The following is a 19971-nucleotide window of genomic DNA, read 5'->3' as shown; positions in this document are numbered from 1 at the left end:
GGGGATGAGTTTAAATCCAAAATTTATAGAAAGAACACTTTTTCGAATAGTTATTTGGAATATTCTAGCTACCATCCGAAGAAACAATTCACGAATATATATAAGGGTCAGCTTATTAGAGCAGTTAGGATGACCTCACGGTATGAGGACATGTTAGATGAGGTGAAATTTATTACATCCTTATTTAAGGACAGAGGCTATGACGTTAGAGTTATGGAAAATGTAAGTAATTATGTTGTGAGGAAATGGGGTAACCAGTACAAGCCTTTGTTGGGTGAAAAATATAGGACAGCTGTTGTTTCGACTGTGGATACATTGCATGATATGAAGTCCGAAACTTGCATTTTTGGTAAATCTTGCATTTTGGAATTTGGCATATATTCAGGTAAAGTTAAGAAGATTTTAATGAACAACTGGCATATAATATCTGCTGATCAAGATATAGCACCCACATTAGGTGAATGCCCAAGGTTTGTTTATAAGGTAGGGGCCAACATAAAATCTATTTTAGAGAAGGGTATCTTTATTAAGAAGACAGAATACATGAAAACTGCAAAATGTGGGGCATGTAAACAATGTCACACTATATTTCAGGGAGGCAGTGTGAAATTGGATAATTACAAACACACTAGAATTAAATTCTGTGGGGGCAACTGTACAACTAAAATGGTGGTGTATATTGCCATCTGTAGAACATGTTCAGGATTCTATATAGGTAAGACTCAAAGGAGTTTAAATAAACGTATATACTCTCACCTTTATAGCATCAGAAGGAAGGATGAAAAAAATGCTTTGTATAAACATATTAAACAATATGGTGACAAACATTATTTTAATTTTGGCATAGTGGACATTGTGCACACCAATAACAGAGGGGGTGACTTTAATAATTTATTATTATATAAAGAATTTTGGTGGCAAATATATACGGATGCTTCCACTATACCAGGTTTAAATGACACTGTATCTGTCAAACCACTATTGGTCTTAAAATGAACTATCTATTAGGTATATTGTTATATGTTTTTAAACATGTTTTGATATGATCTAAACGTAAATGCTTTTGTTAACATTTTTTTCAGTTTTTTAACTTGTTTACTTTATCAACACATATTATATGTAACATTGCTTTTAGAAATAACATGAATATTATTTAATATTTTATGAATAGAGAACAATGGTCAAGGATGTGTGTATAGCTTTAAAATTTCAAACTGAATTTTGGCGCCAAAAAAGTTATTTAAGCAACTGTGATGCAAGCTATGGTGTTCTGAGGAAGCTTGTTTTATTTAAGTGAAAGCGCTTAACCATTCTTTGTTTGTTGGCATTACAATAAAATTTTGTTCACTTCTACTTGGTTTCATCGAAGGTGTTATGGACTGTTATGAGCGTTGAATAGAGGCGAATTCCCAAGACACAGAGACGGAATTTTGCACACAGTGCATTTGCTGCTTTTTCTTTTCTAGTTGAACTTTTATGGTTGCTGCACTGTTTGCTTCAGTTGAGTTCTGCTTCATACAGATGGGGAGCCTGTTCCACAGACTGGGGATTCTCTGAGAACGTTATCTGTCCCTCCAACATGTCCTGTTCATATTGCAAGTAAAATGTAGGTCTTTTGATCTAGTAGTTCTGATGCTGCGTGTTGCTAATGTGCAAAAGATTCATCAAAACAGGGTGCACGGCTGTCTTATATCCCAGGCAAAGATCACCCCTCAGTAGTCTGTATGATACAGAGAAAGGAGACAGGGCTTTGAGGCAATAAGCACAGGCCATTATGTTTGCTCCATGCATTCCTTTTGTAAGGAACCTTTGTGGATGTTCATGTTGCTGCATGTGTCTAGTCAGGTGCATACCAAATGGGACATTACACTCTATGATGGGCCTGATGAGGGCCGAGTACAGTGGTGTGATGCCCTGTCTGCATCTAGATGTCATGCCCTTGCTTATAAGTTGAGCAACATAGAAGGATTTTCTTACTATCGTAGACACATTTTGTTAGAAGGCTAGGTTACTATCTAAATGAGTTCCCAGATCCCCGACTAGTGAATCAACTATTAGGGGTGATTTATTGATAATGCAAATTACCCAGGGTGGATGACTTCCCAAGAGGCACTATAATGCACTTCTTAGCATTGAGTTTTAAGCCATGGCTTTGGCACCAAGCGTTTGTCTGTGTTAGACCATCCAGAAGGGTGTTCTTGTTTTGGGGAGATTTAATGACTGCTACCAGTTTGCAATCATCTGCAAACATAGTCAGCCAGAGGCATTTGACATTGGCTCTGACCTCTGATAAGTAGATGCCAAAGAGGAGCAGGCCCACACATAGCCCAGAGAGATTCCACTGGTGTCTGACCTCTTTGTTGAGGTGGTCTCACTGATCCTAACCTCTTGGGTCTTATCTGTGAGACAGCTAGCTATCTAGCATGTTATAAAAGTGGTTTATGACTAATTCCATGAGTTTGTTGACAATGCCCGAGTGCAGTATTATATCAAATGCTTTAGCCAGATATAGGTAGGCAGCATGCACCACTTTCTCCTCATCCATTGCTTTAGTGACCATTTCAAAGACATCTGCCACATTCAGTAAGCATGAACTTCCTTTGACAAAGCCAAACTGGGATAGATCCAGTGTCTGGAGGTCTCCTATGCCCTTGTTGATAATTTTCATGATAATTCTTTCCATGGCTTTGCAAATAAGGCTAGTTAGACTAATGAGTCTGTAGTTTCCACAATATGTTGAATGTCCTTCCTTGTAAAGGGGAATGACCATCACAGTCCTTCATTCATGTGACACAAAACCTGTTTTAAGAATATAAATAGTGACTCCAGGGGTTCTGATAAGTCACATTTTAGAGTGCTTAAGAGGCATCCCAGGATGTTATCATGGCCCATTGAGGCTGTGTTCTTGGCTTTAGTGAACACAGCCAGCACTTGGTTTGTAGTTATACTTGTAGGGGCTATGTTTGAGGGTATTTCTTAGAGGATGGTTGGGGTGAGACAGTGTAAAGTTGGAATTGAATTTGTCCACTAACATGTTCGCTATATCTCTAGGCTTGGTGAATGCGGCATCATTAACTTCCAGTTCTGCACATTGCTGTGCAGAGCCTTTTGTTTCACCTAATTAGCCCTCTTATTTGCCTACTTAATTTGATGAGAGAAAGTTTTTATCTTTATGGGAATTACCCTTTCTAATTGTTGTGATATTTTTTATTTCCTTTTGTTGTATATCCTGTTTAATTTGAGATATCACCAGAGTGGTTGTTTCTGGGGCTAGTTCTGGACTTGCTTCTGGTAGGTACTACAGCCTCTATGCAGCCATTGATATACTTGTACAGAGTTTCTGAAAGCAATTCAGCACAGGCTTCTCTGCTCTCCCAGTTTGGAGGGACATTGAATTTTGATAAACCATCACTTAATATGTAAAACGTAGTCAGCTTTGGAATAGTTCCTATCTCTTCCTGGTTTTACTGGGGTTATGGAGTTGATTTTGATTTTGCAGGTTGGACCTTACCAGGGAGCATGAGACAGCATACACAAGGATATAGGGCTGTCACACTTCAGACCTCAAAATGCCACTGGAAACCGTAATAATACAGTACCTATATTTCGTAAGATTACCATCTATCACAGAAATGAGTGTCTTGCAAATGACCATCATGCCCAGCAGATGGGGCAAGCAAGATCTGGTTTGGGCACAAATTTTCTGCCATTTTTCACTGAGGTTCTTCAAGGTAAGACTTCAGGAGAGGGTAGTTCTTTTTTTAGAGCACAAAGGTGACATGAGAAAGAATCAAAAGCATTTCTCTACCTCCTCCATGAGGGTTGCAGACAAAGGCCCAGACAGAAGGGCTATAAAGGGTTTAAAGGCAGTAGCGTGGCAGTTTAATGTTATTGTTGTGTTTGTGCATGCACTCTATCGTGTACGTAGACAAGTAGGTCAGGATGTTAAGGCTGTGATCCCACATTATCAGGATGTCTGTATGTTCAATCACTACCCCACTCACAAACACATCTTAAAATATTTATGTTTATACTTCTGTTTTATTAAACTAAGTACAGCATTAGAAAGGGATAATATGTATGATCAACATTTTGGTTGGGCTCTCATCTTTGTCAGTATAGCTGTTTCCTTTGCTTATTACTTGTGAGTGAAATGGTATGTCTGTGCAGTATGGTTGCTTTTGTACATGTATATTTGTCTCAGACACCATTACTGCATCGTGTACTAAATACACCTGTTGACTTGTTTAAGTAGATCATCATGTTAATCCTCTGTCTATCAGAATACAGCTGACAATGGCAGTTGGTTGAGGTCCTGCTCTCAAATAGCTATGCTCATACACTTGTTAAACTGACAAGTGTTTTTTGATCCTTCAAGTGTATTACCTTTAAGTGCATCATAGCTGAAATACATATGAGCTTCAGTTTTTCATTGTATTTGTACTTTTCTCTCTCTCCCCCACAATCCTGTCACTATGCTTTTTATTACACATTGTTTATTATTTTGTTTCTTTTCATTTATTTTACTATTATATGTAGCAGCATCATCACCTGCACCCATCCCAGCAGTAAGGCTTGTTGGTCCCCTCTTAGCATATGTGGTCACCAGTCTGCACACCTCTTGCTCTACCTGTACCACTCACTTCGAGTAGTCTTACACCAGATGCTGAGACAGTGGTACCTGCTGGTAGCAGTGCCAGTGGTGGTGAGACCTGTATCATTCACTGGCAGTTGGCAGACATGGTGGGGGAGACTTACAACAGATAGTTGGATGCTTGAACTGGCCAGATAGACAGCTTCCTCCAGCAGCTCAGTGAGTTGCTTCCCTATCCAGAATTGTCTCCACCTCTTGAGAAAGGGCTCAGCGTTAATAGTACCTAGGATAGTGACTAATCTCCCAGAGCGTCTCAGCTGGCAGAAGCTGCAGCTGCAAGTACTCAGTCCTATCCCTCAACCTGGTGTTAGCTTCCCTTATGGGTCTTTGCTCACCCCTGTTGGTTGTTCAATCCTCCCCTAACCATTGTATTCTCTCTGTATGTCTGATGTTTCCTTCACCATTGTGATCTTCCCTCCTTCATTATGTTCCCACATACCCTGTCAGACATGTCTGTTTTCACCTAGCTACCTAATCTATCATTGTTGCATTTCTCTTAGCCACATCTGTCCTTTCCCAACTTTACTTCTCTTTATGCATTGAAAATAGCACCTGCCCCCCCCCCCAAAAAAAAAAAAAACATACCCTACCTTACCTATTTCCATCTTAGCTGCCCACCTTCTGTTCTAACTTCTGCTTGCTTTTCCTTTTCATTTGTAATCTGGTCAAAAAATAGATAAACACTCCTCACACATGAACATGTAGGGCTTCCAAATTTCAAAATCACTTATCTTTTGTGATTTTCCTGTATGTGATGGGTCATAAAGAGCACAGTCATTGCCAATGTACAACTGACAAAGACTGGCACTGCTCATTGCACAGTAATGATTAAGTACAGCCACTGCCATCGACTATGTACATTGGCTTCAGCTGACATCGTAAAATGGACATCTTTAGTGTGTCTCAGCCTGTAAATGAAGTGCTTTGCCCAGTGAAAGTGGAAAGGCTTCTGGGTTCATGTCCTGCGAGGACTGCATGCATTTTGTATTTTTTATTATTTTATTTTGCAAGTGTGCAACAATTACCAACTATGTGTTTCACTGACACCTTTAGTGTGACTGCTTTAATATCTCAGCTTGTAAATGAAGTGCTTTGTTAAGTATAAGTGGGGAGGGTTCTGAGTTCAGGTTCATTAAGGGTTGCATATAGGTACACCATTGTTACACTAGGGTACTTTTGTTTCCTAATATTTGCATTAAAGTACAGTTACAGAGGGCAGACTCTGCTGATATTGTAACTGCTTTTGGTCAATGGTGTGGTACTTTTTTGTACACCACCCATGTCTTTGTTTAGTTTTTTTTTTTATTTTCAGTTACTTGAAATTGATATCTGTGTGTTTCATACCCACTTATCCATTGTCCTCCATATCTCCGATTGTGTCACCACCTCCCTGGGCAGTCTTACCTGCATTATATGTTTGTTTCTGTGGCCTGATTTCCTCTTCTACCCTCCTACATTATTTATTTATTTATTGACATTTGTTTACTGGGAAAGTTTGACTGGGTCAGGCGAGCCCATTTTCGGTAAAGGCCTGAGGAGAAAAGCTCCATTTAACAGAGAAAATAAAAAAAAATTCAAAGACATTACGTAAAAAAAAAAAAAAAACATTGAAAATTATACAAAAATAATCAACAATATTGTAAGGCACAGAGATACACCAAAAATATGTTACAAAGAGAACAATGAGAAAATGCAAACTAAATTCACAGTAGTAATAGGTAAAAGTCATGTGTTTAGTTTAATTGTAACTATAAACAGGGAGACAGATTAGGACATACTAGTATAAATGGGGAGGATTTAATTATTAGTAGATTTATTAATCATACTTTCCTAACTGCCTTCTATAAGCTATCTTCTGTGTATATATATGTACCATTGGGTCAAACTGGATCATCCTACAAGTCTTATGATCATGCACATGCTCAATACCCCCGAGGCTCAAGATGAGAAAAGAGCACTGCTGTTGCTGGTACTTACCTATAGTATAGTCACAACATAGTCTTGCATTATCGTCCCAGAAATCCCTGCTGCAGCCACCATAAGGATCTTTCTTGAACTGCCTACACACTTGCCAGGTCACATTCAGTGTTAATGACCTTAAGGACTCATTGAACATGCTGAGTAAACAGATGAGGGTTAATTACGATCACAGATGCAATGTTTCTAAATCAACAATGTGTTTTCTTTATAAGCATAAATAAAATCTCAGGGTTATCTTGTTTACTGTACTTACTGAATCACACTAATATGTTAAATAACAATGCCTTTAACTGGCTGCGATATAAACCTGTTGGCTCTAAGATGAAGAAATATATTTGATGATAATAATAATAATAGTAATAATATTAATAATAATAATAATAGTAATAATAATAATAATAATAATAGTAATAACAATAGTAATAATAATAATAATAATAATAGTAATAACAATGATAATAATAAGAATCATAACAAGAATAATTTATACAGGACATTTGGATGAGAGGAACTTTAATATAAGCTGTAATACACTATGATCGTTTCATCTCAAAAAGTGAGATCTACCTTTAATGTGCTAATTATGGGAAAAAAGATGACTGAATGAAGGCTATGGTTTTTACAAGTCATGTATCTGGAAAAGATATCTATTTGAAGTCATATCTAAAGCATCACATTGTTAATTTTGTGCAGCAAAACAGAAGAGTACTGGAATTTTGGAAGCACTGATTTTATTAAAACTGCAGCATTTTATTTATTATTTGCATATTACATTCATCATGTTTAAATGTTTACTGTAACAAAAGGGACTTCATTTAAATGACTGTTATTCATTGCTACAAAATGTATGCTCTTTATGTCTTGAGAAAACAAGTAATAAAAAAAGAATTGTAACCACTGCATACAAGGATTAATTACTCAAAGCTGGCGATGTGTAATAACACCCCTCTGTGGCATACCTCTCAACCTTACAGATTTTTGCAGAATGTCTGGATTTTTGCCTCATGTTTTTGGTCTGTTTCTCATAAAACTGTGGTTTTCTGTGAAATCATTGACAAACTGTTGAGGGTTGAAGTAAAAAAATAATGACAGACATAGTTTCATAGGTGTGTACTATGCTAATGGCTCTGGAGCCTTTACAAGCCTAGCCCATAGGATTACCCTGGCATCGTGCCACCTGACCTTAGTTCCCAGTGCCTCTGTCGAGTAAAGCCACTGGAGTGATCTCTGGGGTGAATTTTCTATTTCCCATCCACTCATCAAGAATTCTCTTGAAGAGGGCCAGTGAGGTGCTCTGCTTGACATGTATGGGAAGTCTATTCCATAGCATGGGCAGTCTCTGGGTTATGAACCTGTCCCTCCAGCATGTTCTGTTGAGTGTGGTAAAGAGATTGAGATCTCTGGAGCGTGTGGTGTGGAGGGATTGGGATTTCTTTAGATGTAGCATTTATAACAGAGCTGGGTCAGATATGGCTTTGTAAGTCAAGCAGAGATCGCCTCTAGGAAGGTGATATGAGACAGAGAATAGTTGGAGTTTGAGTCTGTCCATAAAGGACAAGTGTTTAAAGCCTAGGATTCTCTTTGTGAGGTACTTTTGTGGCCTCTCCAGTTGCTGCAGGTGTCTAGTGAGGTACATGCCAAATGTGGCACTGTACTCAATGATTGGCCTAATGAGGGAAGAGTAGAGGGAGACAATGACCTCTTTCTTCCTGGATGCAAAACCCTTAGTAATGAGATGTGCCACATAGAAGGACTTTCTGACCACAGTGGAAATGTGGTGGTCAAAAGAGAGGTTGCTGTTAACCTGTGTTCCCAGATCTCTTATAAAGCCTTCTGTGTTCAGTGGACTACCATCAATGTGGTAATTTATGGGAACCAGGTTTTTCCCAACGGGGATGACGACACATTTTTTGGCATTGAGCTTAAGGCCATGGTTATCACACCAGTCATTGGTCTCAGTGAGGCCTTTCTGTAGGATGTCAACATCACTTAGGGAGTTAATAATAGCACCCAACTTGCAATCGTCTGTGAACTTTGTCTGCCAGAATCCCTTCGTGTTGGCCTGGACTTCAGAGAAGTAGACTAGACACCAAACAGGAGAGGACCCAGGACCGAACCCTTTGGGACTCCATTCGTGACTAGTCGGCAGTCTGACTTGGAGTCAGCTACTTTTACACTGTGGATTCTACCTGTGAGCCAGTTTGCAACCCACCCAGTGATATAAGGGTTGATGCCTAGCTTAGTGAGTTTTTCTATGATTCCTGAGTGGGGAATGGTATCAAAGGCCTTGGCCTGATCAAGGTAGGCTGTGTGAACCACATTCCCTTCATCCACAGCTCTGGTGACTGACTCAAAGAAGTCAACCAGGTTGAGCAGGCATGATCTACACTTCACAAAACCAAACTGTGTAGGATCCAGAGTTTGGAGATTCTGTATATCCTTGTTTATTAGGTCCATGATGAGGATGCATTCCATAGCTTTGCATATTAGACTTGTCAGGCTAATGGGTCGATAGTTTCCAGGGACTGTAGTCACTTCTCATTTGTGGAGAGGGATGACTGTAGCAGTGCACCATTCGGTAGGGACAAAGCCTGAGGTGAGGCTGTGATTGAATAGGACACACAAGGGAGGTGCCAGTTCACTCTGTTGTTCATGTAGAACACAGCCAGGGATATTGACAGGTCCCACAGAAGCTGCATTCTTGGCCTTGGATAGTGCTGTTTTAACCTGTGCATCAGAAATACAGGGGTACTTGACAATCTACTGGTATTGTGACTGGTCCTTTGGGGGGAGGGGTAAAGTTGGCACTGAATCTGTCGGACAGTATATTGATAATATCTGTTGGCTCAGTATAGGAGGTACCATTGTGCAGTAGCTCAGAGAAAATCTGGGTCTTGCTGTGGAGATTCTTTACATAAGTATAGAAGGCCTTGTGGTTGTCTTTACTATCTGCTGCAATTCTGTTTTCATAGCTAGCTTTAGAGAATTTAATGAGAGATCTCAACTTTTTGTTGAGGCTGATAAGGGAGTTTTTCCAGTCTTGGGACTTCACCTTATTCCACATCAGTTTCCTCCTTCTGTTGTAGAGTTTGTTTATGGATGCCGTGAAGTTAGCCACCTCTATTTTTAGGAGCCCAAAGTTAGCTTTGGAGAAGTTTTTCATGGTGGTTACCTTTATGGGGGTGGGGATGGGGGGGTGGTAGGGATGTGGATTTCCAAGGTGATTAGTTTGTGGTCGGATCTAACCAGGGAGGAGTTGACAACTGGTGTAGAGCAACAGTTGCCCATGTTAGTAATGACCAGGTCAAGGATGTTGCTACCTCTAGTGGGGGTAGGAACGAGCTGGTCCAGGGCATTGGAATTAATGAATTCCAGGAAACGTTGGGCAACTGTATTGGTATATGAGTAGTTTTCCCAGTTAATGGAGGGGTAGTTGAAGTCAATCAATATGAGAGTGTTAGGTTGGACCCTAATATTCTCCAGGGTGCTTAGGAACGTGGAGTGTGAGTCTTGGGACATGGCTGGGGACCTACAACAGGCTACAACCTGAATCGCTGTCTTTGCCAATGTTAGCTGCACCTGAAGTATCTCAGATGCATTATGTTGGACTACCAGTTTGGAAGTGTGCACATCCTTTATGAATATGGAAACACCACCGCCTTTGGAGCTTCGGTCCAAGTTCTGGGGCTGAAAAGTGTAGAATGAGTTATAGCCTGGTATTGCAGGGGTGCTTTCTGCTGCCTTGAACCAGGTCTCTGTTACGGCACAAATGTCGATATTCTCCATTTTAAGGAGTGCTTTGAATGAGTGCATTTTGAGATTTAGACTTCTAGTATTGAGCAGCATGACCCTCAGATTGCATTTGTTTGTAGCTGTTACAATGGTTATTTGACAGTTAAGTTTCTGACTTCATACCCTTCAGAAAATCCATGCTAATGCACAACCTGTTAGTCTATCAACTTTCTAAGTTTGTAAGAGCAATATTGAAAAGTGTCCCTATTTTTGGGGTTTTGTCCCACCATTATTTATGGCTTTGTCCAGATTTCTTGCTCTAAAAGGTTGAGAAGTATGCTCTGTGGTGATAAAGGAAGCCTATATAAACAATTGCTATGCTAGTTTAATCAAAGTACAAGTTGTTGATATTATTTTTTGTTACCAAACGTCAGGAACTTCTCCAAGTGGAGCACACACTGAACCATGGACATTTGTTGTTGTGCAAGATGCAGAAATGAAGCACAAGATTCGTGAAATTATTGAAGAGGAAGAGGAAATTAATTACAAGAAAAGAATGGGTGAACGCTGGGTTACTGATCTGAAAAGACTAAGGTAAACAGTTGTACCTTAAGTACCGGGTGTTTTGTTTCTTAGTATTAGTTGCCATGTAAAATCAGCTGTCGCTAGGGGAAAGAAAAGTGTTGACTAGTTTCTGCAAAATAAGACATATAATATTTGAAAGGTGTCCTGATGGAATATCTGAATTTCAAATCCAAATATAATTACCATTTTCTTTGGAGACAACAAATTAAATTCACACTAGTAAATTTGGTGATTTTTATATTACACTATGTTCAGAAGATGACTGTAGTTTACATGAAGATAACCTTTCTTGATACAAGTATTTTTATTTAGTTTTGATATGTATGTGCCTTGAAGGAAGTAAGTACAATACATCTTTTGCTGCAAAATCATAATGCTTTGAGGCTTTGTTTTATAAATTAAATGAACACATATCATGAAGTTTTACAAAATTCTTAAATTTTTAGCAGACGTATTAAAAGGAAGACATTTTCATATTCATTGTGGAAAGACTATGCCATATGAATTGGGGAGCATCCAAAGCTCCCCAAATCAACCTTTTGGGCAGCATGACAATAAACATTTTATGGAAATTTGTGGAGGATAAAGTACTCAGTGATATGAACAAGATTTGAAGAAAAGGCAAAATGACAAAAAAGAGAAGGCCAATGGAGCTACACAGGAAAGTGTGGCTAGTGACTAGAACAAAAGACAGGGTATATAAGAAGTGGAAGGGGTTGGAAATTTTAAAAGGCTCAATAAAGGCAAGAAGAAATGCAACAATGGTTGAGAAAGCAGCCAAGACTTGAGATAAAAGGAGTTAGCTGAAGAAATCAATGTAGTACAAAGACTTCTTTATTTATACAGTAGAGAGGGACTTGGCAAAGAACTTGATTCTGTTCTTTATTCCTCATTCATGTTTAAAATAAATGCACCGAAGATTGGTACAAAGATGGGACAGAACTTATTGAATACTGAAAACAAAATCAGAGGCATCAAGTGAATATTTTGTTTAGCTCTCCATCAAAAAAGCAAGGGTAGATTTTTCTGCTGGTACAGAAGTAGGGAAGGGTGAGGAGAACATTGAATAGACTTCAAAACAGAGAGAGAAGACTGACAGAGAAATTATTTTCCTAGCAGGGGATTCAGTGATATGATTGTCACGGGGATAATAGGAGCTGTCTCTCAGGATCCCCAGGGATATGGACAGGTTACTACTTGATTCCTGACAGACTGTTTCAATAAACTGCCTGAAGACTATAAGTCAACACTGTGACACCTTTGTATGTGGGAAGAGTAGTACAAATTCATGGAACAAGACGCTTGTTAGTCTAACAACAGTGATTGAAAAAGTCATGGAGAACATACTAATGAAATTAATGGTTGCTTTAGTAGACAAGAAAGATCTCCGGGATAACAACAACATGGGATCATTGCCAAGTGTACTTGTCAGTCAAACGTTTTTTGAGTGAGCTGCAGGAAAACTTGATAGGTAGGTACTGGTAGATGTGATCTACCTGGATTTCACCAAGATCTCAGACTCAATTCTGAGAAGGCTCTGCTATGGAAACCCGAGTGGTTGTAGGTAGGGCCAAAACTAAGCCATTGGATTACTTTGTGGCTAAATGTAGAAAACAGAGTGTTGTGGTTTGAGTGAAAATATTGGGAATAAAAAATGCAACAAGTGATGTACTATACGGGTTGGTCCTAGGATAAATACTCTTTGGTGCACTTATTTTAAACATGAATGAGGAATAAAGAACAGAATTCAAGTTCTTTGTTAATGATCTAAGGTTGAGTACAACACTGGATGACGGAGGGGTGTAAGAAAGGATTAGGGAGGATTAGGAAAGGCTGACTAAGGCTGAGAGATGACAGCTGAGCTTCAGTGTGGACAGATGCATGTCACTTTATGTAAGTCACAGCAATGCAGGTATGAAGCATCAGTTACAGAAGAGAAATTGATGGCAACAGAACACAAAAATTATATGGATGTATTGATCCCTCCTTTTTCACCATCAGAAGTAAGAGGTCGGAGGCAGCAGCCAGGAGTATACTGGACAGTATATTTTAGGCAGAGGGAAGCCATAAGCAAATGACAATGCATGTACTTTCCTTGTCCATGGTCAGGTCACACCTTCAGTAGTGTGTGCACTTCTGGAGGCTGTATAAGGAGTAGAACATTAGACATGTGGAAAGAGTCTAGCAAAAGTCCCCAAAAGGGTACCTGGGATGGAGGTGAAAGAACATAACCCAAAGGTTCTGTATCAGAAGTGTACAATTAATCTTCCCGTGACTTCACAAAATAAAGTTCATTTTTCAGAGATATACAGCAAATGTCAAAAAATCACTGTAACCTCACTAAAGCATTTTTATAGGGACACTTGCAGGGTACAGTCCCCCGCAACACTGCTACTATATGCATTAATCCTTTTAACTCTTAGATTGCTGTGCTTCAGAGTGTGTATGTGCATGGCAGAGAATACTCTGGGATACCACAGCCTTGGTTTAAGTTTATATTCTTCCCCACCAAGCCAAACATTGTTATATTTCAGCAGTTCCACTGTCCAGCTACTAAATGGGATTATACGTTTCAACCTTCCCCTATTTTGTGGCAAGTATTCAATTTACAACATAAATAGGCTGTTGCAAAATACCAAGTGGCATCTTTAAATAGATTTTTACAGCCTTTTCTTTTAACTGGTCACCTGCACTTTCAAACCAGACTTTTTTCCTGTATGCAGCAAAGGGTAAGGACAGGCTACAACAGATGAAGTGCTATGCATGAAAGGTCATTCAGTAAAATTTATTTTGATTATTGTTAATTAAAGTAATCTAATTGTTCTGTATGAGTTTTCACAAACAGCAGTTCCTCACATACCTACTTTTCAAAAGCCATTGCCCAGATTTTTGACGTCTGAGGGTTGAGAGGTATGCCTGGAATACTTGCAGTGCTACAAATAGGATCAATGTTTTCTAAATTTCATTAAAGTAAACTCACCAGATTATACTGCACTCTTCTCCACAACATGATTGAAACATATTGGACCAGATCATTAAAACATGGCACCATTATGGGCTGTGTCCATAAATGCAACCAGCTTAATTGGGTCTCTGGCTATCAAGATACAGTCCTCTTTATTGGAATCCAGCAAAAAGCACCCATAAATCCTACCACCTTCTGCAATTTTTCAAAGACATATTTATTCTAACTATACAATGACGTGAAGAATGTCAAGGAACCCCTTCACCTTGAAGACCCAACAGCAAACTACTGCCTTTGTGGAATGGTTCTATTCTCACCACAGTACTTGCATTGAGACTTTGGTCCCAGTCCTTAACAATACAGTGTAAAGTTTAAGAAACTTTGGATGGCGCAGTTGTGCAGCTGTTAATGTTGCTTCACAGCAAGAGGTTCTCTAGTTCAATTCCTGGCTGGGTGTCTTCTGTGTAGAACCTGCATGTCCTCACAGTGTTCTTGTGGGTTTCATCCAGGTGCTCCGGTTTCCTTCCACATTACAAAGACATGCGTCTGGAGCGTTTCTCCCTGGGCCTCCATTGAAAATTGGTTCATTCCAAGTTGGACTTCCCTGGTAAACAAATGTTTAATAAAAATAAAAATAAAAAAAGTACCTAGTGGAACACTAGCACAAACAAGCTCTGTAGCAAAAGAAAAAAAAAAACTCCACTCCTTCAGTAACAAACTGAAAACCCCACACTTCAAAACTAAACTCAAAAAGTTAAATAAAGAGGTTAAAAATAAAATCAAGTCTTCCAAGACCAAGTATGAATTCAGCATTGCCTCCTCTGTAGTAGACAATCACAAGTCCTTCTTCAGCTAAATCAGGAACCTTAGAAACAACACCTAGCATTGTCCCAAGGTGACACCTTTCTGCTGAATACATAGCTAATCTATTAGCAGACAAATTTGGATGGGACTTTCTGTCCATTTCTACCTAGCTCAACGTATGATGGGCCCCCTGTCAGCTTCCCCAACAAACATCACCCCACAATAAGTCCAAAGGGCTGTCTTGGAAGTGAAAAATCTCATCAGGGCCTGACAATGTGCTGGGGTACTTCCCTGCCAATATAAACCACTATCTTATTGGTCTGTTCCACAGATTTTTTCAACCTCCACATCTCAGTAGGCTTTCTGCCTGATACAAGGAGGACTGCAGCCATCATCTCCTTATCTGCCACACAGTTTTGCGCTGACAGTATGCAAGATACAAAAAAAGTGAGGCTGTGAAAAGCTATATCCCAGGCTACCATGATAATTCAGCACAGAACGTAAGATCTGGTCTCCTCTTGGTTTATGTACCCACCACTGTGGTGTTGTCTGTAAACACTTGTAGAGGTCCTGGAGACCACAGATGATTTAGAGTTGATAGCATTTGTGAGAGCTCACATCTCCTTTATGTTTTTGCATTTTGGTCTTTTTTTTTTTTTTGTTCCAAAGACCTTGCACTTTTATTCCCATAGATACTGTTTCCCAAGCAGGTGGTGAGGTGTCAGTTTTGACTGACTGCGCTGGAGCAGGAAGGATAATTGGAGACCTGCATTTTCCTTTTCCAAAATCCTAGAATTGGAATTTGAAAAGTTAAGGGATTATGGTACAGGTCTATATTAGAACATCAACAGGGCAAATGAGCGAACGCCCTTACCTCGACACATCTTAAGCAAAACCACTAAATCTCGAATGGCCAAAACAGCAATTTTTTTTCCTAGGGGAAATAAATCGCTAGGCCAAAATAAATAAATAAATAAATAAAAATAAAATGGGGGCTTCGCCTGCCCCCACCCCCCTACTTAAATATATCAACTCCGAGATTGCACTACAGTGGAGGAAATGGCAAATTCCCGACAATGGCCCAGCGATTTTTTTTTCCTGGGAAAAAAATCACTTTTCTGGCCATTTGAGATTTAGTGGTTTTGCTTAAGATGTGTCGATGTAAGGGCATTCACTCTTTGCCCTATCGACATTCTAATATAGAGTCTTTTGGTACTGGGAACATAGAGATTTCAGGTACATTGTGACTTTCTCTTGCGGAGTCTAGCAGAAGATATCATGAGTATCATTGATGCCATGAGACCCAGAAACCTGAGCAATTCCCTTGCTGAGATGAAAGTTTAAGTGTAAAAGCTCAGGAAGAGATCTAAATATGTATCTATTTTTTCCTGTGGAAGAAGAGCTGTTTTAATTGAAGGATGCAGGACGGCACCCCAGAAAAAACAATCTTGTGAGAAGGAGTCAGAAAAGAATTATTACTGTTCTCGTGGAATCCTAGCCTGTTAGGAGATCACTTGCCAAAGTTAGGGATTGCTAACACTTTGAAAAATACTCTATAGAGAGAAGCAAATAATATAAATAAGAAAATGCGAATCCCGTGCATTTGGCAGTAGGCTATCGCAGGATTAAGTCATTTTGTAAACACCCGTGGAGCAGAAGATAGAAAGAAATGACGTTGTGATTCAGACACACAAAACCTTACAAAACACATGAAATCTGGATCTACAGAGAAGTGATTTATGCATCTGTCAAATTTAAGGAGGAACAAGAGGTAACAAGTTGTGAAGTGACAGCATTTTGAGTTTGGGCAGTATCACAAACTGTTTCAGAAAGGAAAGCTCCAGAAATGGTCTCCAGGAGGCTTCTTTCTTTGGCACCAGAAACCTCCTTGAATAAAATCCTTCTCCTAAATGGGGAGAAGGGACAGCTTCTATCTCCCCTTCATCAGCAGTAGCTGGATGACAAGAGGGAAATGAGGAGTTTGGTGTGGTGGATGAGGAGAAATCCCCTGAAAAGGAGGGAGAGACTCCCACTGCCATCTGTAGCTTTGATGGATTACTCTCAGGACCCATATGTCTGAAACAATCTGCTGCCAAAAAGAAAAATGCAAGTTCTGACTTTCTGGAAAGATCAAAGAGATGCTACTGTTGGGGGGGGGGTCTGTCATATAGTTATTCAGACTTATTAGACTGTCCTTTGTTCTGGGGCATTCCTGCTTTCTTTTTGGAACCTCCCTCCCAAAGCTTTTTAAACATATACTTACCAGCAGATTGCTGAGACTGCTTATTAGAAATCAGACAAGGAGCATCCCTTAGTAAACTTGGAGAAAGATGGCTGAAATATCCGAGAGATCACCTCAACCAGCTTCTGCCTCTTGTCGTAATTTTTAATGACTTTTGCAGCAGAAGTTGCAAAGACTAGTTCTCTGTCCAAAGGAGAATTCAGATTTTCATTTTTTGAAATCCTGTTGGAGGTTTTGTGAAAGCAGCCAGGTAATCCTCCTCATAACTTATCCAGTCAACAGAAGTTCTGCCATCCGGTCACGCACCTCATGTAAATAAACTATGTACTGCAGTAAGTAAATGAAACTCTTCAGAGTTCCCTTTGTGTTCCTTGGTGCTTTTTATCTGTCTTCATGCTGACCATCATACCACTCTTAATTTGTACTCAGCCCTTTCATTTCTACAGTAGGTACTTCAAGTTAGTAGACAGGAGCTATCTTGAGGGATTATCATGGTGGCGGTCATTGGAGATGCTGGCACCCATGTCAGTATCCCAGCACTGGTGGCACATTGGTTAGGGACTAAACCTTTCACTGCACTGTGATTATGAGTGACTCACATTACCTCTAGGACCACATAGCTTTCTCTGTGCAAGCACACATTCCCATGCACACACAGTGAGACCTTGTGTTGGAGTGTCTTGCTGGATGAACTGCCGTGGACCTTCAGTTACAAAGATTCCCCTCTACCAATGTAGTGTAGTACTAGGCAACCCTGGTCCACCCCTTTCCTACTTGAAAAGGTATGCCCATCTTCCCCATGCCAGCTCTGACAGACACCTGAGACACTAAAATTATGGGTGTCTGGACCATACTTAGGGGTTCATCTCTGTACACTAACAGAACTGGCATTTTTTACCCTTTTTGACAAAAGCAAACAAAAAAAAAACAGTCATTTGCTTTTCTGGAACTGCATTAAAAAGCCACAAGTTAAAAATAATTTAAACATACACTAAGATAATATGACAAGACTACTTTTGTTATTTTTTATTATAGGATGGTTATGCTAACAGACAACACATTTACTCAGATGGGAAACTGCTATAGGAACATGTTAGGAGAAAAGATTTTGTAGCTAACATATGGTGAATATTTTTTGCGTTATTTGCAACCATGGGGACAGCTTTGACTTGATAGTGACATTACAGAAAACTGATCATATTTTTCTTTATGTTGTCCAAAGGAAGCTGAACAGTGAATAATAAACCACCTCTAGATAGCTAGGCATTCACATTGCTTTATGTGATAATTCTAAGGACAGGTTTTGCCAAGCAAACTGAACACTTATTTAAATAGAGGTACTGCAGTTACAAGTTTGGGTACAGATATTTGTGAAGCTACAAGTTGGTCCTCTGACTATACCTGTGCCAGACATTACAAACTGTTGAGCCCAAATCAGTGGGGTACCTTGCTGTCATCTCTGGTTCTAGGAGTATCAGCAGCTGCATTTTTTCCTTAAGGGGTTCACAGTTTAGTGCTGTATGCCAAGGTGAAGTTTTTGATCAAGATGATAATTGCTGTAATGTGAAAAAGCTTTGTGAGGCACTTAATAATAGCTGATTGCTGATACTCTTTTTCTAACCTGAGTAGTAAAGCATTGTCCTCTTTGTCACCATTTTTTTAAGCCTGGATGTTATGTTGTGTGAATAATCCAAGGAGGTTAGAGGTGAATATCAGCATCTGATCTCCCTGTGATGTGGAGACTCTTCGCACATAAGTGGCTGTTTATGCAGAAATCCATACCTCTCAAATTCTTAGTGCAAGAAATCTGGACAAAGCCTAGATAATGAGGAGACAAAAGATCAAAAATATGGACAGAATTTGCATATTGCTCTTATAAACTTAGAAAGATGCTGGAATAATAGGAGTTGTGTTGGCATGCATTTTATGAAGGAGATAAAGCCTGAAACTCAAATATATGTCATTATTTGTTCATTATTTAGTGACTTTGGTCCTCTGTGATTTGCCAGAAAAACACAGATTGTATGAGAAACAGACCAAATGTCTGAAGCAAAAATCTGGACATTCTGCAAAATTCTGTAAAACTGAGAGGTATGCGATGTGTCATACAGACATTTGCATTTATGGGAGGTTTCAGCATATCAAAGTTCCCTTTAATATAGCTTAGTGGATTCATTATACATGCCTCCTGAAGAGAGGTGGTCTAGCCGTGGTCTGCACTAAAAATTGTACAGTTGGACTGCTACTTGCTTACTGACAAGAGTTGCATATGATTTTCTTTTCCCATTTTATGAGAGTTTTCCTGTAGGTGTTCATGAATATAAGATCAGTGTATTTCCAGAAGGCGGCTACCGGTAGGGCAGGCACTGAAAGTTGAAATGTCAGCTCAATATCGCTCCTGTAAATTAAGCATATACCTCTAGTGGCCAATGACTGTAACTGGAGACATATCTGTTTAAGCTGGGTCATATACCTTTCAACTGTCCAGATTTTCGCAGAAAGTCAATCTTTTTGCCTAATATTTTTTGTCTGTTTCTCATAAAATTGTGGTTTTCTGACAAATCACTGGCAAATCATTGAGGCCTGAAGTTTCATATCCTTCAGAAACTTTATGCTAATGCAAAACCTGTTAGTCTATCATATTTCTAAGTTTGTAAGAACAATATTTAAAAAGTGTCCCTATTTTGGGATCTTTGCCCCCCTCCCCATTATTTATTTATTTTATTTTACATTTGTTGAGCGGGATAGTCCGACTGGATGAATGTCCATTTTTAGCGGAGGCCCAGGGAGAAAAGCTCCAAGGTAAGCATTTAAGATTACAGATACAACATTACATATTGCAAATAGAATATTTACAGTGATTACATACGTCGGAAAGTTATAAAAATTCCACAGGTTAGAGGTAATCCTGAGTGTAAGTCAGGATTAAGTAACACAAAATAAGCTGAATTAACAGTTTTTATTCATTCTAGAGGAGAGTTAGCCAGGCTTGATACATTGACATAGCCA

General features: G+C 39.3%; 1 protein-coding gene across 1 annotated transcript in view; it reads left to right on the top strand.

The window, feature by feature from the left end:
• Window positions 1-19971, top strand: part of IYD (iodotyrosine deiodinase) — a 195096-nt gene that overhangs the window by 129877 nt on the left and 45248 nt on the right. Inside the window, exon 3 of the mRNA XM_044053804.1 lies at window positions 10801-10960. Within this exon, the coding sequence (XP_043909739.1) occupies window positions 10801-10960 (160 nt within the window). The remainder of the gene's footprint in view (window positions 1-10800; window positions 10961-19971) is intronic.

The sequence above is a fragment of the Protopterus annectens genome, chromosome 1.part0 (assembly GCF_019279795.1).
Source record: "Protopterus annectens isolate FY-2018-M chromosome 1.part0, PAN1.0, whole genome shotgun sequence".
NCBI lineage: Eukaryota > Metazoa > Chordata > Ceratodontiformes > Protopteridae > Protopterus > Protopterus annectens.
This window is presented reverse-complemented; position numbering and strand designations above follow the sequence as displayed.